The sequence below is a fragment of the Gossypium raimondii genome, chromosome 1, assembly GCF_025698545.1.
Source record: "Gossypium raimondii isolate GPD5lz chromosome 1, ASM2569854v1, whole genome shotgun sequence".
In the NCBI taxonomy this organism is placed as follows: Eukaryota; Viridiplantae; Streptophyta; class Magnoliopsida; order Malvales; family Malvaceae; genus Gossypium; species Gossypium raimondii.
In genome coordinates, this window is record NC_068565.1 from 40,079,001 (window position 1) to 40,102,398 (window position 23,398).

The 23,398-nt window shown below is 33.0% G+C and overlaps 1 protein-coding gene and 1 long non-coding RNA gene across 7 annotated transcripts; one reads left to right on the forward strand and one right to left on the reverse strand.

Moving 5' to 3' along the window:
- On the forward strand, positions 1–2,325 carry LOC105785822 (uncharacterized). The gene is made up of 2 exons (XM_012611986.2): positions 1–470; positions 917–2,325. The coding sequence occupies exons 1-2, from the start codon at positions 390–392 to the stop codon at positions 2,009–2,011; spliced, it is 1,176 nt and encodes a 391-aa protein (XP_012467440.1). The 5' UTR covers positions 1–389; the 3' UTR covers positions 2,012–2,325.
- A 9,101-nt stretch (positions 2,326–11,426) lies between these two features.
- On the reverse strand, positions 11,427–18,255 carry LOC128042466 (uncharacterized). 6 transcript variants are annotated; one of them, XR_008198020.1, is made up of 5 exons: positions 17,657–18,255; positions 17,428–17,496; positions 16,984–17,345; positions 16,758–16,844; positions 11,427–11,792 (listed from the first exon to the last, which is right to left on the reverse strand). It is a non-coding gene; the product is annotated as an uncharacterized LOC128042466 (long non-coding RNA). The 6 variants fall into 6 exon arrangements; XR_008198017.1 differs by lacking the exon at positions 11,427–11,792 and having other exon boundaries at positions 12,658–16,844; positions 17,657–17,841; positions 18,065–18,252; XR_008198014.1 differs by lacking the exon at positions 11,427–11,792 and having other exon boundaries at positions 12,658–16,844; positions 17,657–17,873; positions 18,065–18,252.
- Between the last annotated feature and the right edge of the window lie 5,143 nt (positions 18,256–23,398).

The following is a 23,398-nucleotide window of genomic DNA, read 5'->3' on the forward strand; positions in this document are numbered from 1 at the left end:
AAAGTTTTGCTTTCTCTTTGGGTCTTATTTGTCTTTACAACTGCCACCCATTACCAGAGAGGCACCAGCTCTTTATTTTATTTCTCTTAATTTTTAATTTTCCTATCCTGTTTTTCATTATTCATTATCAAAATTTTGTATTAAACGAACTATATAAGCTAGATATTTCCCTTTTTTTTTTTTTCTTGAGAAGTTTCTCTCTCTAGCCCTTAGATTTACGTTTTAAAGAGTGAGAGATTATAGATAGCTAACCGTTAGAGAAGGAAAGAGGGAGCCCGGAGATCTCGAGAGTTTTTTGTTTTTTGTTTTTCTTTTTCTGAAGCTGATCTATCTGGGTTTTTCAACACTGGTCTACAAGATTTCTTTGGATTTTTTTTTTCAAAAAAATAATGTGGTGGATGATGAATGAAGGAGGAGGCCATTATTGTTCTAAAAAAACTGATGACATCTGTGGTGATGTTTGTGGTCAGGTGCTTTACTATTTTGATCTCTTTTGTTCATCTTTTTATCCTTCAATTTTTGGATTTTAATTGTTCATGGGAATGAGTGGAAAATGAATGGGGTTGAAGTTTTTTTGTAATTTCGCTCAACTTTTAATCTGTTAAGTTAAAAGTTATTGGGGTTTAAGATTTTTGTAACTTCGTTTAACTTTTAATCTATAAGTTAGATGCTAGGTATTCCTTGTGAATCTCGTAGTTTTTTGGGTTTGGATCAATTTTTGAGCTAATGCCTTTGGTTTTGATTTGGGGATTGAGAGGATGCCTATATTTACCATTAAGCAGAAACCTAAAAATTGGATACCAAAGATGTAAAGTAATTTGGGCTTTGAGATATCACTTTGCTTCATATATATATATATATATATATATCCTAATAAATTTGATAGTTTTAACCTAGTAATTTCTCTATGCTACAGGAATCAAGCCGGCTGAGCATGTCAAGAATCCGCTGCATACTGCGTGGCATTGATTTGAAAACTTATATATTTCTATTTATACTGGTTCCGACCTGCATATTCGGTATATATATTCATGGGCAGAAAATTTCATACTTCCTGCGCCCGATATGGGAATCGCCACCCAAACCATTCCATGATATCCCACATTATTTTCATGAGAATGTATCAATGGAGGCGCTCTGCGAACTTCATGGTTGGAGAATTCGTGAATTTCCAAGACGGGTTTATGATGCTGTGTTGTTTAGTAATGAAGTGGATATCCTTACCATACGATGGAAAGAGTTGTACCCTTACATAACGCATTTTGTTCTTCTTGAGTCTAATTCAACATTTACGGGGATTCCAAAGCCTATGGTTTTTGCTAGCCATCGAGATCAGTTCAAATTTATTGAGCCCAGGTTGACTTATGGAACAATTGGAGGAAGGTTTAAGAAAGGAGAAAACCCATTTGTTGAAGAGGCTTTGCAGCGAGTAGCATTAGACTACCTTCTCAAAATAGCAGGAATATCTGATGATGACTTGTTGATAATGTCAGATGTTGATGAAATACCAAGCAGGCATACTATCAACCTCCTGAGGTGGTGTGATGACATACCTCAAGTTCTTCATCTTCGCCTGAAGAATTATCTTTATTCTTTCGAGTTTCTTGTAGATAATAACAGCTGGAGAGCATCGGTCCATAGGTATCAGACGGGTAAAACAAGGTATGCACATTATCGCCAAACAGACGAGATTTTGGCAGATGCTGGATGGCACTGCAGTTTTTGTTTCCGCCACATCAGTGAGTTCATATTTAAGATGAAAGCTTACAGCCATAATGATAGAGTGAGGTTCTCTCATTATTTGAACCCAAAGAGAGTTCAGAGAGTTATTTGCAAGGGTGCCGATCTGTTTGACATGCTTCCGGAGGAGTACACATTCAAGGATATAATTGGGAAAATGGGACCTATTCCTCGTTCCTTCTCAGCTGTTCATCTTCCATCATATCTTCTAGAGAATGCAGATAAATATAAATTTCTTTTACCTGGAAATTGTTTGCGAGAAAATGAGTGAGTCTTCTGTAAAGGCTTGTCAGAATTGCTACTGATGTGACTCCCCCCAAAGTGTTCAACTGAACAATTAATGACTGCGGTGTGTCACCGAGCAGACGTCTTTCGGTTTTTGCAGTTGCAAAAATGATTGAAGAGTTTGGATGAATGCTTGTGAATTCTAGGTTTGTATATAACTTTTTCTTCATTTGAGAAGGATATTTCATTCACTGAGCTAGGATCTTCCTGTATCAGATATAGCTTAGCTGTTGCGACTGCATGTGTATTTACTTTTAAGGATCTCTAATACATCAGTTTGAGATTACTGTGATTTCCCTAGCTGGGATGTTTTGTTTTGAGGCAACTTTTACATGCATGTTATATTGAGTTCCTTAATTTGTTTGGTATAAGCATGTCCAAAGCCTTTGTACTATCTTGTTCATATTAAACATATTCGTGGGCGTAACAGTTTCTGTTATCCCAAGCAAATTAAGAGTTGAAAACTCATAACTCGATTAGTAACCACAATTTCAATTTTTTTATGTTCAAAGGTTGGCTAAAAGTACTCATGTATTAAAAGCTTAGGACATAGCAAAGTGATCCAGAACATGTTTTACTGTGTCAGAATTCATAAACATGTATGAACCAGAAAATTTAGTAGCTGAAAAATTCTGTGAAACTATTTTACCTTCGTTGGTGTTGACAGATCCTTGATGCTAAACCCAATTTGATCAATTCTGCTACATCTTGCTAGGACGGCGGGGCAGCTAGGACTGCGAGCGGTATGTGTGAAACCCTTCAGAAGAACTCCTCATAGGAACCCCTATCTTCGCAACTTGTTTGAAAACAAACCTACTCATTAACCACTATACCATTGCCAAAATATCATGTCTCATTCGAAGTGACTGACATGTTAAAGCACCACTCTACCTAGGCTAATGGCCCCAGACCACCAAGTTGCTTGCCCATGATACACCAATAGCAATCCAATATATAACGCCATGGGACAGGAGACAACATATATAAGGCTCGAAGCCCTAAGTCAAAAGCAGCCAATACATATCCTCTCATCTACCGTCTTAAGCGAATTTCTTCCTCTCTATCTCCTACTCTGAATACTTTACTAAATGACTTGCCACCCTGTCTTAAACAAGGTGAACCACCCATCTTTAATTCTTATTCATTGGCAAAATCAAAATCAAAACGCAACACAAAACATCGTCACAACCCAAAACATTAACCATACCCATTAGCAAAATCAAAACTTTGGAATGTATTACTACGATTCATAAAACCAATATGCCCAACATTACCCCTTTTAGAAGAGATATTATGAAACTTACTTTAATTATCAACATCCAAACCAAACATATTCAACCTAGAACCAAAATGCCAGCCTCCAACAATTCTCTAAACTGCAGGAACAACTCCGAAATTTACAGGAACAATTCAAGCAATCCCAGGAATCTCTGCAACAACAATTAGCGTACAAACAGCAACAGGAGGTGTTGCCACGTAGTATACAAGAGTTGTTAGCTATTCAACACCAAGAAAGAAGACAGTGTAATGATGAGGAAAAAAAAGAGCTTCCTCAGTCATGCAAGAATAAGACAACTCCTATTAAAAAAAAAGCTAGGCCTATAAATAGAATTGCTCTAAATAGTTTAGGGATAGCTTTTTACTTAGTTAAAATTTCACTTTCAATTATAATTTAGATTTCTTTTCACTTATAATTTTTAGTTTAGTTTCCTATTTCTTTCTTTGTGGGGATCAAACTGTACATCGATCAACTCTTCACGGATTGCCGTTTGCGCTATTATAATTATATCATAAATTTTCTTATCTTTGTTCTTGATCTATTCTTAATGTTTATCTTTTCAATAAATTGCATTGCATGTGTTAAATCCATAGGAAACTAATTCAGTAAGGGAGATTAATGAGTGGATGTGGGATTAATTGACGCCCATGTAGGGTTTCTTAGAGGGTTAGTTGGTTGGGATAGAAAGAACTTAAAACCTTAGGCTTGAAAAGCCTAAGAAGACATATAGATGGGAATGAACTCGAAATCGGTATTTGTAACACCCTAAACTCAGTCGAGGCGAATCGACCCGAATCTAGGGCGCCACATTAGCCACCACGCGAGTGACTCTCTATTTACTCCCAACCAAACCTCCATCACACCACGAAATTTCAACATAAATCATGAGTTAAGTTATTTCAATACAGCATAAATACATAACTATAAACATAGAACCCAAGACATGCAAATACATTATGTTTACTATAAAGGGGAGAAAGGTTAACCCAATATATTAATATGGTATGAAGTCAAATAGGAAATTTTTAGGGTTTGCAGAATCATACAAATGTGCACAAATACATGAAAATAATGCAATAAAACTTCTTGGGTTTAAAGTTTATGTCAGGTAAGATTCTAAGTACATAGTCATGAGCACGCATTTAATGAAAATTGACATAGCATAATATTTTATTTATATTGAAAGGAAATTAACAAAGTCAATCAATCAAGTATTTACTTAATTTTACTATTCTCAAAATATAAATTATAAACATGTTGAAAATTTAAGTCTTATAATAATGGCGAACTCATCAAATAACATCTCTAAGCCCAAACAGATTCCTATATTGCCTTTGCCAAGGGTTTGTCGGTTCCTTTCCAGAGTTTATGTTTCGCCGAGATCACTCGCCTCATCTCAACTTACCTTGCGATCTAATTGTTTGCAATATAAAGAAAATAGGGGGTGAGCTCTTGCGAACTTAGTGAATATACAAGAAAGAATAACCATATTGCAGTACAAAACATAAGTTAAATACAAACTAGGTGTAATACTAAACTATGAATAGAGTTCGTCGTACTGGTGCAAAGACCATTTTGCAAACACATATAGCATAGTAATAACATTTAATTTCAGAATCACAAACTTATTTACTTACTTGTTCCTGTTGAAAAGCATAAAACATGAGTCAAATCTTTCTGTTGGATAAGCGGATCTCCCTATAACCCCTTAGAATGACTTAAAGAGTCCTTAACATGTCTCATAAGTGTATTACAAGGCTAAACACTCTCCAACATACCAACATGTACCATTGAATGGAACATCTCTCGGTATTCCCTTATCTCTCTAACCTGTCCCATGGTCTCATTGCCTAAAACATAAACATGAGGTTGAGTACTCACAATCTTATAGCATACCATTATATCCAACAGATTCAAAATGATTATCTTGTAAAAAACATAGCAAATCATAGAGCTTGCAAAGAGAGCATACATGAAAACATGTTTTAAAACATAGTTATAAACAAAGCATTAAAGAAGAGCTTGTACTTATAGGAAAAAATTACTCTCAGAGCTTAGGTCAAAAACCTTAAGCTTTTTCTTAATGGTTGTGGTTCGCACACACATAAGTGGCGACCCCTGAACACTCACCGATTTCTTGTGAAAGTTAAACTAGTTTTGCTTTTCCCTTGTGCTGGTAGATGGTCCGACTGGTTCATAACACACATAAACATACACATATCGCTTTACAAACAAAAACATTAAATTCGAACATATGAACGAACCTAGTTTCCTAAACAAAACCCTAACAGATCAGAGACTTACCTTGGTTCTTAGTAATTCAGTTCCTGAGTAGAGACTTGTCAATAGAATAATCAATGAAGGAATTCTCTATGAGAAGTCCTTAATTTATAGGTACTAGGTGTTTTAGTACTCTTAGGAAACCTAATTGACTTAGGAAAAAGGTTTCCTGCATGAGTAATGTCCTAAGAGAATAACAAGTCAACTTCTTACTTCAAGTATAACTCGACTTATATTGGCGTACCCTAATTCGCCAAAATTGCTTAGCGTACTTAGCTCGTCAAAATTATTAGTGTACCTTTTTTAACACATCTTTTGACGTACACTGTTAGCCAAACCTGCTGGCAATTTCTGCTAGATAAATCTTCTGGTGGATACCAACTCACCAAACATCTGACGTATACCTGCTTGCTCGACCCAAACTTTCAAGCCTTATCTTGGGATCTTACAGTATTGCATATCCTTGAAAACCTTACCCCAATACGGTCTGAACTGTTACATCGAGAGATAAGTAGTTCTTGCCGACTCATTAGGTTAGTGGAAAGTCGAGAGGCCCTGCTAGGTTAATACTACTTGATTGAATAGAACATGAATTAGGAGTTAATTATGAACACTGAAGCAAGTTAGTCTTCTATCATTTAATCTGATAAAATCTACAATCTTTTCTGCATTTATTTTTATTACTTTTATAAAATATCATTTATCATCACCTTAGGAATAATCGTAATAAAATTTAACTAAAGTACTAACTAGACCCATTTGTGTAGAAGTTAATATTAGTTTAGGCTCACCTCCCTTGGGTACGAACCTCGGAATACTCCAATACTTCGTTGTATAAACTATATTACAATTTGACTCGTATACTTACAAACACCGCCTTAATAATAGTATTCTCACTTCTGATGTCGGTACGTTGGGAGGCGACCAGTGATGTGTGGCAGAAGAGGAAGTGAATGATATTTTAACTGGATGTCATACTTCAACTTGTGTTGGTCACTTTAGAGGTAAAAGAACAACGCAAAAGGTTTTGCAAATGGGATTTTATTGGCCAACAATGATCTGGGATGCTTACGAGTTTGCACGAAAATGCAATCGATGTGAAAGAAAGGGAAATATTTCAAAACGTGACGAAATGCCACAGATGGGAGTGTTAAAAGTCAAAGTTTTTGATGTATGAAGTATAAATTTTATTGGGTTGTTTCCAAACTCGTTCGGAAACTAATACATTCTGTTAGCAATTGATAATGTATCAAAATGGGTGGAAGGTGTCGCATTACCGACAAATGACACTAAATATGTGGTAAGGTTTTTAAGAAAGAATATTTTTTCAAGATTTGGGGCACCTAGAGCTTTTATAAGTGATGAAGATCTCATTTTTACAATAAAAAATTGAAACCTACACTGGCAAGGTATAGTGTCAGACATCATATCACCACTGCATATCACTCATAAGCTAGTGGTTAAGTGGAAGTTTCAAACCGAGAAGTAAAATAGGTCCTGGAAAAGATTGTGAATCTGAATAGGAAGGACTGGGCAAAGAGGCTCAACAATGCATTATGGGCGTACAGGACAACTTATAAAACTCTGATTGTAACATGCTAAACCCGATCCCTTAGAACGATCCAAGTATGATGTGTCACTACTTAGAAATCATCTATCTTTAAAATTGTTGCAGGAGAAAACTTTGTATAATTTACAATGTTTCACTTAAACTTTTAATAAAATATTAAAATAAAGTATAAGCCAAATGGCGTATAAACTTCAATTAGATAATTTTATTAAAGCATTGTTTATCAATCATAAGTTTCAATTACAATTCCATCTTAAAATACAACTAGACATCAACCTCATATGTCATGCATAGTACAAATAAATAGATGTCTCATAGAAGTAGATATCCTCTAGCGTAGTCCTTCAAAAGGTCTTCCTTTAATAGTAGGCTTGAGAAGGAAAGGGTAACGGGGTAAGTTCAAAAGAACTTAGTGAGTTTCATAGAGATCTTAAGCAAAATACTAATAACATAATCCAATCTTTCAAAGGAATCACTCAACAATACAGAGTATGCCCAATGGCATATATAAAAATCAGACAGACTTAGTATGCCAATGGCGTGTCACATGGGCAAATACTATACGCCAACATGGCATAACTCAGACATTCCATTTTCATGCCAGCCACATACCTAGAGTTCAGAGCCAGATTCATACCAGATGTTTCTGTTTCATTCATATACATTCTCTAAATAAAAAAACACTCACAAACAAAGAAAAAAAGGTGAAAGTAAAACAAATCCTCACTGTTAGCTCTAAAACTATTGACTAATGCTAGCACTCAACAAGGGAGAAAGACTTGGCAACATATTAAGTTCTTATAGTACTTAATCAAACTTCAATTATTTAGAATTAATGAAAAAGATTTCTACTAACAAAGGTTCATTCATCTGTAGGATGCCTTCATCTGTAGGATGCCAAGAAAGAGTTTAGAGAAATGAAATAAGTTCTACGATAGAAGGAATGCACAACTTTTCCATAAACTTGCTAGCACAAGAAGCAAAGGGTGTTAGTTAATGAATAAGAATTAATAAAAGCAAGTAAACATAGAATCCTAACTTTTAAAGGTAAGAAAATGGGTTAAAAAGTTTAAAACCCTAGAAAACAACTACCCAACTTTGAGTGATTAGTTTATGGTATTCTAGGTGGCAAAATACTTGTTTTCACTTTTTTTTTCTTTTACTCAATCCAAGTACTATGTGTGATAAAATTTAAAAGAGTTAAAATAATAAAACTAAATTGGAAAATAATGAAAACAAGCTTTCCTAGAAAATAAAAACCACGAAAACAAAAAATTTAAGACCTTTAAGAACCTAAAACTTCAATAGATAATGCTAAGATTCAATGCAAAATTTCCAAAATTAAAAATTATATAAATAAGCAAAGATGGAAGAATGGATTGATGAAACCGAAAATAAAAGATTAATGGTGAATGACATCAAAGGTAAAATACTATCAAAGAACTATAATGACTTTTAATAAGCATCCCAATTGGAAAGAATTAGGCAAGCTGAAGTTATGATGAACCTTCTTCAAAATCTTAAAGAATTGAAGCAAAAGTTCTGGTAGGAAAGAAACAAGAAACTGCCTTATAAGAAAAACTCTTTTGAAGCAATTTTCATTGATAAAAATAATCAAGATACAATATATGGCGGGTATAGAAAATATAATATATATATATATATATATATATATATAAAAGTAAACTACTTGGAAAACAAGGAAACAACCCTTCCTTTACCTCCAAGTAATTGACCTAGTTATAATCTTACTCTTTAAGTTGAATTAGTCTAAAATACTTAAAATTTTGTAATAAATAAATCTCTTAAATATAAGACTTCATAAATACATTATTTGGGTTTATATACATTCAAATTTAAGCATTAGAATTTAAGCCAATATGATTTAAAAGCTAAATAAAGTTTAAAACTCATTATTCTCTCTTTAATCACATCAAAATTCTTCTCGTGTAGTTGTCACTAAAACAACCATATTTTGAGCTCTCGAAGTCAAAAGAAGGTGATTCAAAATGAATTTCAAAGATAAGATCAGAAAAATCTTTCATCAGCAAAGACATCTCAACTCAGAATTGCCTAGATCCTAAAACAATGTGTCACAAGTCGACTAATCTTTTAAGTTGAAAATTGATAGCTTTCGTGAAATTAATATAATGAGTTTCAACCCATCCGTGCATGCATCATTTCAACTCTGATACCAAAGGAACACATGCTTTCAATATATCAAAGTATATGAGTTATGTACATATAATCAGTCACTTATTATTTAGACAAGTCACACAATGAATGTCACAAGTGAATATATTCATAAATGAATCCAAGATAAATTCTATTTGGGTTCAGTTTGTTATGTTGTCAATCCAAACAATCACACCTATGTTTCTATTTCTGGGAGTCAACTGCTCCAATACCCAAGACAAGATATGTCTCTAATAGGACTTCTAGACAACATGCTAATTCATTTGAATCAATCACTCAATTTTGATTCCTTCAAACTAAGAACAATTTTAAATTACCTACTAATATAAGTTGTCTTCTCACATCATAATCTTTTCTTATGATCCGATTTAATATCAGTTAAAAATTAGGTAAATGAATGAATATTTACTTTATTCATTTCGTTTTTCGTGCAAAAATCATTGAGGACAATTAAACAAAGATATGAATAATTAATTATAGAAATAAATTTATTTAATTAGTTCAAAAGTTAAGAGTAGTATGACAAAATCATTGCACTAAGGGAATTAATCCTAATAGTGTAATCATAGCTCGATTAAAAGAGTAAATGTTGTCTTCTTATTAGCATTCTATAGATTATGAAAATAGAATGTGATTAAGGGTCATTTGGCTAGGACAAATAATTAATCATTAATAGTATAACTAATGGTCACTTTCATCATGAGAGATATAATAATGGTAACCATAACATAAAATGGATTAAATTAGGTGAATAGATTTAACCTAATGGGATCATGGATATCCTACTAGGGTAACACACATATAACAAGGTTATGGACAAAAGCTTAATATAAATAACTTTTGTTGTGGTATATAGGGGATAGATCAGTCATGACGCTTTTAGTGGATTGACTCTATGACTGAATAACTTTGTAATTAATAGATGAAGAGTCCAAACTTAATTACAAATTGTTTAAGCTCTCATTATATATAGAAATTGGTCCTTTTGTTAAACTCAATATAACTCTGAGCGGATTTCATAATGAAAAATATGAATTGATGGATAGAAAAGACGAATGAGAATTAGATTGCATGAATTACATTCCATAGTAAGTACATTTTATCGAGAATGTATGAGATAACTTAAGACTAATTTAATTTCTTAGGATTATTATTTAATTGGATGAATAAATTAAATAATTGAGTCTAAATTGAAAATTAAATTATGTAGTCATTGTCGTTTATTTATATTTGGATAATTTAATAAATTTGCACATAAATTCTAATACAATAAAATCACGGCGATTTTAATGGAATTTGAATTGAGTTGTGTAAATTATTTACTTAAAATTGATTGGTTAAACTATTTTATTTAATAATTAATTTGGAGAAATATTAAATTCTTTAATTAATTAAATATTCAATCTTGGTTTTTCTTATTTATAGAAAAAAGCTTGAAAAGTGGAACGGATTCGACTAGACCAGTGGATCATAGCATGCCACGGTAATGAGAGTAATTTCCCAGGTATGTCGCCAACTTTGTACCTCTGTAAAGTCCTACTTGGACTAAAACTTCCCTAAATTAAGTAAGAACTCTGAATGGGAATTGAACTCTTGTGTATATCCCTTTAGAAATACCTAGCCAAAATTTATATGCATCATTTTCTTAGGGAAAACTCTGTAAAAGGTTATTGAAAGTATATTTAAGTAAATTTTTTTATACTCAAATAAATTTTATTTTTATTGAGTTTGAATTTTAACTTTGTGAGAATTATAATTGTAATATCTAATGATTGTAATTTGTGTCTAGAAGTTAAAATTTCTATTTCAGGATACATAGAGATTTTGACTTCTCCCTCTTTTGAAGTTTCAAATTTTTTCTTGTGTAAAGCTCCTTGAGTTAGTGTCAACTTCCTAAGCATCTAAGAGTTTGAGAATAATAGAAAAGATCATTCCGTTGAAAGCTTGAAAATTTTAAATTTTGTTTGAGTTAATCAGAAAATTTAAACACTTTCCCGTAACCTTTCGTAATTTGGATATACCTCCCGAGCCGTGAAACACATGTACTAATTTTTATCAAATTTATTACTTTAGATATCCCATAAAAATCATTTTCAATTTCTTTTAAAAAATTCTGCTACGTCAACTCTTATATGTTTTCTAAACACTTTTCTAACAGATAAAAGACAATAAATAACAGGAATTATGTAGAAAGTGACACACATCCATTCATTACATCCCAATACACATGCAAAAATTTGTAATGACACAACTTTCGAAACCCATGAACCGACACCATCGTAAGAAGCATATAGAGCGTGTTATATCATCAAAGAGAAGACTTCAAAAAAAGACCCCTCAATTCTCTAGACATCTTTGTCTTTATCTTTAAAACCCCTCTAAAAACTTTCCGCATATCTACCATGTGAACCGCCACAAGCCCTCTCCAATCTTCATCTTAACCTATTTCCATAAATAATGTTAGACATAACCTGTTTTTATAGTATTTGTTTAATTTTGATACATACAAAAAAAAATCATTATAAACTTCTATTGAAGTTCTTTCTAATATCGTTATTTAATGACCTTCGTGGTTGTCCAAATTAGATTTGAGATTTTATTGTTAAGCTTATAACTTGAAAGAGAAATTATGAGTTTTCAAATAGGTAGTGGATGAAGAACCAACTAGGTGTGTCTGTCGTCCAATCCACTTGGGCAGCATAATTTTGAGTCATAGATGATTTTACATGTCATGTTATTCAATTAACAAAAAGGTAATGAGATGACTTTCGATGTTGCCCTATGTGTGGATCCTTCTTTAGAGTTCCAGTCCTCAAATTTGGGCAAGGTTCGGTAAAGGCAGATTTCCCAAAATTCCAAAGTTGCTAAAATTTAAAATTTGTCATCTTGTTTATATGAAACCTACAAGGGTTACATGTTGGGCTATTAATCTCGGGAGACAAAACTAGAAACCAGAATATTGGGTATCTAAGCGGTAGACCAAGTCAAAAGGTTCATTTGAATAGCCCAAGTCAAAATTAGAATCAATGATTTAATATGTATTTTGATTTAATTGAAAATAATAATAAAAACCATAAAAGATGTATAATAAAAAATTAATTTAAGTTCATGATTAAGTTGATGTCATAAATCAATCAAACACCAACTTGATTATAAAAATTAATTTGATGTCCTTTCATATTTAAAATAAGTTATCTTACTCGATAATACTTATCTTTTTATTTTACAAGCCCAATAAAAATATACATATGATACAATTTGAACCTAAGTTAATTGTATTAGTAAAACCTTAAATTCACCACTTGACCAAAGTTTTATTTTGATTGCTTTTATGCACATTTTATTATGTCCATCAATTGTGTTTTAAATGTGTAATTTTTACACATTCTTATGTGATAAAATTTCTAATTTGAAATAGAATAAATATAATTATTTTAATAAAAATAAATAAAGAGTCTGCTTCCCTAGCACGCTTAGGTCTGCCACCGCTGGCACGTTTTTGTTTTTCTTTAATCGTTTGTGTTATGTTTTACCAATTGCCTTCTTCGCTTCTGATCTTTTTTCCTGAAATCTGAAAAAGGGGTGTTTGTGTTATTCTGGTAATCAACCTGTAGCCATGGAGAATGAATTAGCACAATTATCGATTAATGAGAAAGAAGAAGAAATATTGCAGATTCAGGCAGATCCGGGTAATCAAAGTGGAGTGGGGGAGTTCCAGCTTGTGGGATGTTTCTTAACAGCAAGTGTTATTCATTTTCCAGCATGAAAAGCACTATGGCAAATCTGTGGCACCCTGTTTATGGGGTCCAAATTAGAGATCTGGGTGAAAAAAGGTATTTGTTCCAATTATGATCATAATATTGATATGGAAAGGGTTCTAAAAGGTCTACCATGGACTTTTAATAACCACTTGCTATTATTGAATAAGTTGGGGAGAGGCGAAGATCCACTAAAAGTGCCGCTACTATTTACTCCTTTCTAGGTTCAAATCCATGATGTCCCAATTGGATTATTCTCTAAAAAGCTAGCAATCCAACTGGGTAATTTTTTAGGTGTTTTCCTAGAATATGATACTTCAAATCTAGGAAAGGAAAATTGTAATTATATGAGGGTAAGAGTACTGATTGATGTTAAGAAGCCTCTGAAAAGGAAGAAGCAGGATTTGTGCAATGTGGTTAGGTCATATGTCAAGTTTAAGTATGAACGGTTATCGCTTTTTTGTTTCTACTGCGGAAGATTAGGGTATAATGATTCATTCTGTGAGATAAAAATGATGACAAGGGCAGATACAGAAGAATTGGGCTGGGATTTATCATTGCGAGCGCAATCTCGAAGAGCTCTTTCAATGAATAGTATATGGCTACGAGAAGAGGAAGAAGGAAAAGGAAGGGAAGATGGGGGGAGAATCGATCTGGAGAATCAAGACAAAGGGATGGAAGTTCAAAAGAACGAGGGGGAAAGATTATTGACCCAATTCTGGGGTTTAGTATTGAAGGAGGGGTGCCGTCTGTAGAATAGCGAGAGAGCAAATTTGGTTCGAGTCTGATAAATATGGCAATGGAACATGATTTAGAAAATGATACCTTAGTAGGGGAGGAAGGAAAAACGAAACAGGGGGGAGATGGAAGATCTTTTCAACAATGCAGAAAGGGATAATACAAGTATAATAAATAGGAAAAAGGTGGAATTCAACCTTTTATCATCGGCGGTTGCCAAGAGGCAAGCCGACCGGACACAATGAAAATAATAAGCTGGAACGTCCGTGGTTTGGGGAGACTACAGACGGTTAAAAGACTTCGGCAGATGCTGAAGTTACATAATCCCCAAATGGTCTTCTTTATGGATACAAAACTAGGAAGACAGCAGATGGAACGAGTTCGTAGAAGATGTGGTTATACGAACGGTATTGAAGTTGATCCAGAAGGTATGAGAGGAGTATTGTGTTTAACATGGAGGAATGAGGTTGATATAACGCTGAGCAGTTTCTCTAAAAGACACATTGATGTATTTGTTGACGATAATGAAAAATGATGCAAGTGGAGATTTACAGGTTTCTATGGATCCCCTTATATACAGGATCAGAATGAATCATGGGTTGTTTTGAAAAGCCTGACTACTAATAAGGATTTCCCATGGTTTGTTGTTGGTGATTTCAATGAAATTATGTATGGATCCGAAAAGAAAGGAGGACTACCTAGAGATGAGAGGAGAATGGAATTGTTTCGAAGAATACTCAAGGAATGTCAATTGTACGATGTGGGCTATGAAGGCAGCTGGTTTACTTGGGAAAGAGGAAACTTACCGGAGACCAACATACAAGAAAGATTAGATAGAGGAGTTGCAAACATGGAATGGATTAATATGTTTCAAGAGGTAAGAGTTCAACATTTAGCGCACTCGTTTTTAGATCATTGTCCACTTCTTATTAACACAAGGAGGCATGAAGAAAGGAGTTACAATTTTAAATTTAAAGCTTGGTGGTCATTGGAAGAGTCTTTTGATAATGAAGTTAAGAGTTTGTGGGAGAACGCATCAGGAGAGCTGGTACAGAAATTGAATTTTTTGAAAAAAGGATTACAAAGGTGGGCTGAGCAAATCCAAAATGAAAGAAAGAAGACAAAACAGGTTCTCATAAGGAAACTAACGGAGTTGGCTGAGGAAGAAAGAGACAATAAGACTTTGGAGGAACTGATTGATACGAAAATCAATTTAAATTTCGAGCTTGAAAAAGAAGAATGCTACTGGGAACAAAGGGCCCGAATCGATTGGCATAACGTTATAGAGAAGGAGCAAGAACCTTATTCGGAAGCTAAAAAATGAAGATGGAAGAGAGATGGGGAACTTGCAAGACATGGAAGGTATAGCACAGTGTTACTTCAAGAAGTTGTTTTCAACAGAATGAAGGGGGAGTATGATCGCATATTAGAAGGGATTGAATGGTGTATTCATGATGAAGACAATCGAAAGTTGACAGCAGTATATACCAAAGAGGAAATTATGGAAGCAGTTTTTACCATGGGACCAACAAAGGCACTAGGAGAAGATGGTTTCCCAGCCCTCTTTTATCAGAAATGTTGGCAAATAGTCGGAGATAATGTTACCACTTTTTGCTTACAGATATTAAACGGCAGTAGAGAGGTAAGTTCAATTAATTCTACAAATATAGTACTTATCCCAAAAATTCCTATTCCATCTAATATGTCGCAATTCAGGCCAATTAGCCTATGTAATGTTCTTTATAAAATCATTGCAAAAGCTATTGTAAATCGATTGAGTGAAGTTATTGGAAAATGTGTTGATGAGGCGCAAAGTTCCTTTATGCCAGGTCGGCTAATTTCAGATAATGTGCTATTAGCCTATGAAATATTGCACAAGTTGAAACAGAATAGATTGGGGAAAAAATGGTACATGGCTGTTAAACTTGATATGAGTAAAGCATATGACAGAGTGGAGTGAGACTTCTTAAATAGGATAATGTTACAGATGGGGTTTGATCAAAGTTGGGTAAATACTATTATGCATTGTGTTACTTCAGTTTCTTATTCAGTAATTATCAATGGACATATTGGAGAAAAATTCTGCCCAGCTAGAGGTCTTAGGCAAAGGGATCCACTTAGCCCATTTTTGTTCCTCTTATGTGGAGAAGGGTTGTCAAGCCTGCTGAGACTAGCAACAACCAAGGGTTTTCTAAAAGGAGTAAGGATCAGTAGAAATGGTCCGCAGATATCCCATTTATTTTTTGCTGACGATTGCATTTTGTTTGGAGAAGCAACAAGTAGAGGAGCCAACCTTTTCAAGGACATTCCATGCGGATACAAGTCATGTTCAGGACAGTGTGTAAATTTTGAAAAATCAACTGTTTTTTTCAATAAGAATACGATGGAGGAGGATAAGAGACAAGTTGTCAATCTTTTGGGGGTACGAAGCTCTAATAAACCAGAACATTATTTAGGATTGCCTATAATGGTGGTTGGAAGAAAAAAGAATCTTTTCAGAATTTGAAAGTCAAACTCAAAAAATGTATCGATAATTGGAGCATTAGGTTATTATCGCAGGGAGGGAAATACGTATTCATAAAGGCTGCTCTTCAGGCTATTCCGACTTATACAATGGCATGTTTTTTATTACCTAAAGCACCATGTGACGATATGGAGGGTATCATAGCCAAGTTCTAGTGGCAGAAAGGACATGGGAAAAGGGGATTCCATTGGTGCACTTGGAAAAATATTTGTTCCTTAGAAGAAAACGGTGGATTAGGTTTAAGAAATCTTGCTCAATTTAATGTTTCGTTACTGGAAAAACAAGGATGGCGACTTATTAATAATCCAAATTCTTTATTAGCCAGAGTTATAAAAGCTAAATACTATCCACGTTCATGTTTTCTTAAGGCAGAGTTGGGGAATTTACCTTCACTCACCTGGCGGAGCATTTGGGCAGCAAAAGGTCTACTCCAAAAAGGATTGTGCTGGAGAGTGGGCAGGGGAGACAATATCTCTATTTGGGAGGATAGTTGGATTCAGGGAATCGACAGAGTTGAAGGACAAAGCAGATCACACAATGGGGAAATACAATTAGTTTCGAATCTCATTGATAATTCAAATAGGAAATGGAGGGAGGATCTGATTAATAATACCTTTCAGGGTGAAACAGCTCAGAAAATTTTACAGATGCCGTTAGCTGAGACAGACCACGAAGACATCCAAGTATGGAAGGGAGAATTATCCGGTGAATTTTCTGTACGTAGCGCCTATAAACTATTACAAGAGGCTACTCTTAATCCTACTGATTATTTATTACAGACCGAAACTAAGGAATTTTACAGGAAATTATGGGGATTACAGATTCCCCCAAAAATTACAATGACTATTTGGAGAATCTCCTGGGATTATATTCCCAATTTTGTTAATCTCAGATGCAGGAAAGTTATTACTAATGAGGAATGCCCCCGATGTTGATCCTGGCCTGAAAAAAGTCTCCATGTGTTCCGAGAGTGCCCTATAACAAAAGAAATTTGGATATCGTTAGATATGTCATGGGTCATGGATAACATAAGTCAGAGTCTTTGGGAGTGGCTAACCTGGGTTTTTAAGAAAGGAAATGATGCTCAGTGTCGACTTTTTTGTTATGCTTTATGGTCGATTTGGGTCTCCAGAAACCAATTTATATATGAAAGGAAAAACAAAACAGGATGAGTTATAGCATTATAGCACAAAGTATCCAAAGACAAATGGAAGAGATTGAGGGAGTAAGAGAATTGAAGACACAGAAAAGTATGATCAGAAAGTGCAGGGCTCAGGAAGACTTACCAAAAGCAGCGATCCAATTTGACGCAGCATTCGACAGAAGAAGCTTCAAGTCAGCAACAGGACTGGTAGGGTGGGACAAAAACGGGGATTTGCTGGTGCTTAATACGATGATTCATAAGAAGGTCTCTTCCTCGTTTGCAGCAGAGGCGTATGCATGTTTGGAAAGTATTAAGTAAGGAATCTCTCTACGAATGCCATCAATCAAAATCATGGGGGACTCCAGAACAGTGATCAAAAAATGTCAAAAAAATTTAATAGATAAATCAGTGATTGGGGCTATTATCAGCGATATCCACAACAAGAAATCGTGTTTTCAAGAACTAAATTTTCAACACATTCATAGATCAAAAAACTCAAATGCACACAAGTTGGCAAAAAAAAGCCCTTGGCAGAGAGGAAAATGTTTACCTGGTGGGAGCAGATCTGGATCGGTATGTTCTTGCTTGAAAAAGGAGAAAATCAAGAAACTCGGATTGAAGGAGAGTATGGAAGAAATGTTTTAAAAACAGATAGCAAAAGTTTAATATCTTTTTTGGGGAATTGCTATCGTCAGAAGGTTGGATAATGATTTGACTATACGAAAGAAATGGATGCCAGCCGTTTTAGGATTTGATTGGGGCAGATTTTTGTTTACTTTTCATTTAATGCTTTGTTTTCTTTTAATTTTTAGGAGGCTATTAGTGAAGCTGAATTTTTTTCATCTTTTTTCATTTTGTTTGAGACTGGACCTAAAAACTTTGGGCTTTGTTTGCTTTTGTTTTTAATAAATAAAGTTCCCAATCATTTTATCAAAAATAAATAAATAAAACAAAGCCAAAAAATGAAAATCATAGATTTAAAATAGAATAAATATATTTTATAAACTGAAGTAATTTATTCCTTGCTAAAATAATAGCGGATTTAGAAATTTTTGTCTTAATGTCGATATGCGTAAGTTACCAATAATTGCAGAACTTCTGGTATTGATTGTAGATAATTTAAAATTTGACGAAGATATTTTTTAATTAAAGAATTTAATTTGAAAAAAAAGCGAAAAACCTTTTAAAGATGATGTAAAATTATAGTTTGAAACATATATTAAATAATTAAATTTGAAGATTTTATTCAATAAGAAGATTTTTCCTGTAAATAAAAACAAATCAAAATAAAGTTCAAATAATCTTAGTAAATATATTAAATAATTAAATTGGAAGATTATATCCAACAGTAATATTAATTTAATAAACTTAGAAAGTAAAATGATAAAGTAAGTGGTGTTTTTCATGTTATGAGTTGGGAATGTGATTGTTGAGAATATTACTTTACAACGTTTAATATACATTGGAATGTGTTGAGTAAATATCAGAAAAGTTACATTATCACATTTGGTTTATTACATATTTTCTTAGGAATATAATGATGATTTACGAATTTACCTTTATTAAATAAAAATAATATTCATGTATTTAATTTTATAATAAACTTTATTCTTAACAAATATTTGGATTAAATATTTAAAAATAAAATTTAATTGATAATTTTTAATTTTTTATTTTAATTGAAAGCAAAATTGTTTCAAATTTGTCTTGCATATATTTTAATATAATAATGCATATATAAAATTAAGTACATATAAAATATTTTTTGGGATAAATTAAAAAAATACTTGAAATCACTTTTTGTTTTAGCTAAAGGCTAACCTAAAACTATAAATAATTTAAAGGTAAATCATGCAAAAGGCTATAATCAAATTAGTTTTAGAGCTAAGCCTAAACCTTAATTTTTTTTCTATTGCTCATAAAAATTATAATAAAATTGAATTTTCAACTAATATACCGAAAAGAAAAGAGAGAAAACAATAAGAAATAAATATAATGTGAACAATATACTATATAGATGATTAAATATGCATATAAAAATAAATGCAAAAAATGCATATGAAAATAAAATTGTGGAAAAAACTCATTTGCGAAGAACTCGTTGAAGTAATAGAAAAATCAAGTAGGAGAAAGGCGGAAGGAGGCAATATTTGTTTTATATTTATTAATAGACTAATACATTAAACCGATATAAAATAAGGTTGATTTTATCTTAATATTTTTTTAACTTTTCAATCTACATAGGAAAGTAACTTTCTCAATTTTTATTATGGGAATCACACTTTCATGTTGTAATAGGCCCAATTTGCCCGACCCGCTATTAAAATAAACCAAATGAAAAAACAAACAAAATTAAACAGTCCAATAAACAGTCCAAATTACAAAAATTCACTAGACCCAACAGTAGGCCCAACTAACTAAACCCAAACCCGTTACAAACCCAATCCCAAAGGCAAAGAAAAAACCTAAAACCCTAAACAGTTTTCGAAACAAGCCTCAGCCACCGTAGCAGAAACCCGAGCCACGCCCCACGCACATAGCACCACTCACGCGAGCCTCAGACGCACAAGCACTACACAGACATCCATCCGTCGTGCACGTCCCGTCACATCAGACGGTCGTACTTGCACACAAGCAAACAAGCAGAAACGCACAAAAAACAGCACAAAGTGGAGCGGAAAAATGGTAATAAGGGAGAAAAAAGCAAAAACAAAAAAGGGAGGGATTTCTGTATTTTCTTTTTGGCTATATAAAGCCATTGCAAAATCTGTAAAAGGAGAGAAAAAAATCACACACACATACTGTATCAAAAACGAAATCAATAGAGAAGAAAAGGTTTTCTTTTTTCCTTTTTCGATTGTTTTTTTTTTCTTTTCCGATTGCTCTTCTTTCCTTTTTCTGTTTTGCTATTCATCACACATATAAGCATAAAAAAGAGGGGGTGAGAACTCATACCTGGTAACGCCTCCAGATCCGTGCAAGAAGGAGCTAAAAAGCCCCTAGGGGTGCAGCTCCGATCACTGTTGACGGTGTAATCGCGGCGAGGGCGACGGAGCCTCCGAGCTGCGTAGCCAGGCATGAGAGGGCCTAGGGTTTCTTTTCTTTAACTCTTGTTTTAAAATGAGAAAGGGGCTGCTGTTTAGGTTAATAGGGCGTTTGTGCTGGGCATAAAACGGTACCGTTTGGGCCTTGCCTCAGTGGCTCCAAAACAGTGTGTATTGGCACTGACCCGATGACCCGACCCAAATGCGGCTAGATCCGCGCGTTTTGGCGAGGGAGGGATATTTGCGCAAATGGTCCTCCTGCTTCTATAGCGTATTCGGATCAATCCTTTAATTTCTTTTAAGTTTGACCAGACATTTTATTTTTGCTGCATTTTAGTCCATATCACAGCGCTGCGTTTTGGGAGGATGGGGAATATTTCCCAACTAGTCCCCCATGTTATTCGCGCGCTTCATTTTGCCCATAAACTTTGTTTTATTTTCGTTTTTTTCTTTCTGACTTTGTTTTAAATTCAATTTAAACCCTATTTACCCAATCGGATTGTTTAGGCTTTATTTATCAATTTATTTAGTTATTTTTTATCCTGTAATTTTTATAGAATTCATAATATTAAATACTATTTTTCATATATTTTTTCATATTATTTAGTTTAGACCATTTATTTTATATGTTTATTTTGACTAATTTTATTCAAAATTTCCCGTATGTATATATATGTATATTATGTTAAATTTGTATATGATTGTTTTAACTTGATTTATAGATTATTATTTTAAGTTTTTTATATATCATTTTATTTTAAGTTATTTCACATGTTACTGGCTTTAAAATTAATCTATACTATTTACTCTTGTAATCATTATTATTGGATTATATTTCTTTTTCCCTATTTATGTATACATTACTTTATTATTTACTATTATCTTTAAACTAGTTTTATTATACATATATGTATGTACGTAATGTATATATTATTTGATTTTAAACTTTATATTTTTATACCTATTGAGATATATAGATGTTTTACTTATTTTAGTATCCACATATATTTAGTTTATTTCACTTTTTGCATATTAGTATATATTATTACTTACATGAAGTTTTTCACTCCTACATATTATTTATTTTAAATTAATATATGTACATTATTTTATGTATTTAATTCTCTTCTTATATGATATTTATTTATTCGATACTATCATTTTATGTAGTATTTGTTTTAAACTTATTTTTAATTTTCATACCTACATAATTTATTTTAAATATATTTTAATATTTAATTTCCTTTCTTTATCTTATTCCTCAAAACTTGTTGCATATTTTTGTATTAATTTGCTTGAAGCTTCATTAAGATTTAGTTTAGTTCATTAGCTTTGGAACATTAAAGTTATTATTTGAATGTGATGTGAGATAATGGCTCTTACGTGAATTGTATTGTTTGCTCGCTTCTTTATCGATCATTCGCGTACATTTTAATTTACGAATCACCATTCCATGTTGTGCGTTATTATTTCATTGTTTTTAAGACCACGTTTATCATTATTTAAATACCAAGTTTTTAAGACCACATTTTGGCGATTTTCCAAAGACCGATTGTGGTGGCTTCCTTCAGTTCTCGTGACTGCTCCTTTGCAAAATGTTCTTTAAGGTGGCTGGCCAAGAGTGGTTTTCCTCAAGGGAAAATACTAGTTAAAAGAAATGGGGAAATGAGAATGCTTATGCGTGGAAGAGAGAAAGAAAGTGAGTTTATGGACAAATGAATAATGAATAAAGGATGAATGAATGATGTTTGGAATGGGAGGTGAGAGGTGGTATTTATAGTTGAAGAGTAGCGTGGAAGTTTACTAAAAATAGCTTGGAGATCCCTTGAATTGCTCTCTTGCTTGGCCGGCCATGAAATGTGGAATGGGAGGTTGGGTGGTTGCTTGATTTCATGCATGAATCATGCAAGGGAGTGGACGCTAATCAAGATGGAAGTTGGAGGTTGATTTGCGATTTCTTTGCACATGCAGGGACCTTCAAATTAATTCTCCCAAAGCTGGTTTGGGTTGCTCTTATGCCTTTGCCGAATTTGGGTTATTCTTCCCCCTTATTGGACAGTTTTGACAACCCAATTGAGAGAAGAATTCATTCTTTTCAGTAACCATTTTCCAAGTTGGGTTGAATTGAATTTATGAGTCCAATTGGTGAGCTTTGCCGCCCACATGAAGTAGAAATTAACTTGTGTTCATGTGTGATATTATTGACTCCCACATGAATTAATTTAGTGGTCCAACTGCAGCAAATTGAGTAAAAATTACCATGTAGCATAAAATAGAAAAATTATGTAAAATTAATATTAAATTGTATAAAATTGCAAACTTCACTCAAATTATGTCTAATGTCTTAATATGAATTAAAATGACTCGGTTGGCTACTCACATGCTCGAAATTTGCATAAATTATGAGTAAAAGGTGCTAATAAAACCTATATAATTTAAACTTATCATGTATATACTTAGAATTTATAGGTTAATAAAATGCTACAAAGTAGTTTAAGTTAAATTATATTTAATATATTAGGTTAAAATGTAGATTGTCTTAAAATATATTAGAAATTTTATCATACATATATGCGTGTGGAATCATGTATTTAGAACATAAAAGTGTATTTATAAATAATATACAATAAAAATAAAATATATTTATTAAAGTTTCATATAAAAATAAAAATTGCTTTTGTCTAAATGGTAAAGAAAAGTTTTATCTGCACGATGTACTTGGTTAAAATCTCACTGTGAACAAATATTTATTAATTTATAAAAAGTTTAAAAGTTTAAAAAACTCACATAATCATATAACATATTTTGCCAATAAAATGATTTTTTTTGTAATTCTTAAC

Excerpts from the sequence above, each read along its gene's own strand:
- LOC105785822 (XM_012611986.2), top strand. The coding sequence starts at position 390 with ATGTGGTGGATGATGAATGAAGGAGGAGGCCATTATTGTTCTAAAAAA. Across the intron at positions 471-916 it reads GTGGTGATGTTTGTGGTCAG|GAATCAAGCCGGCTGAGCAT; the intron begins GTGCTTTACTAT and ends TCTATGCTACAG.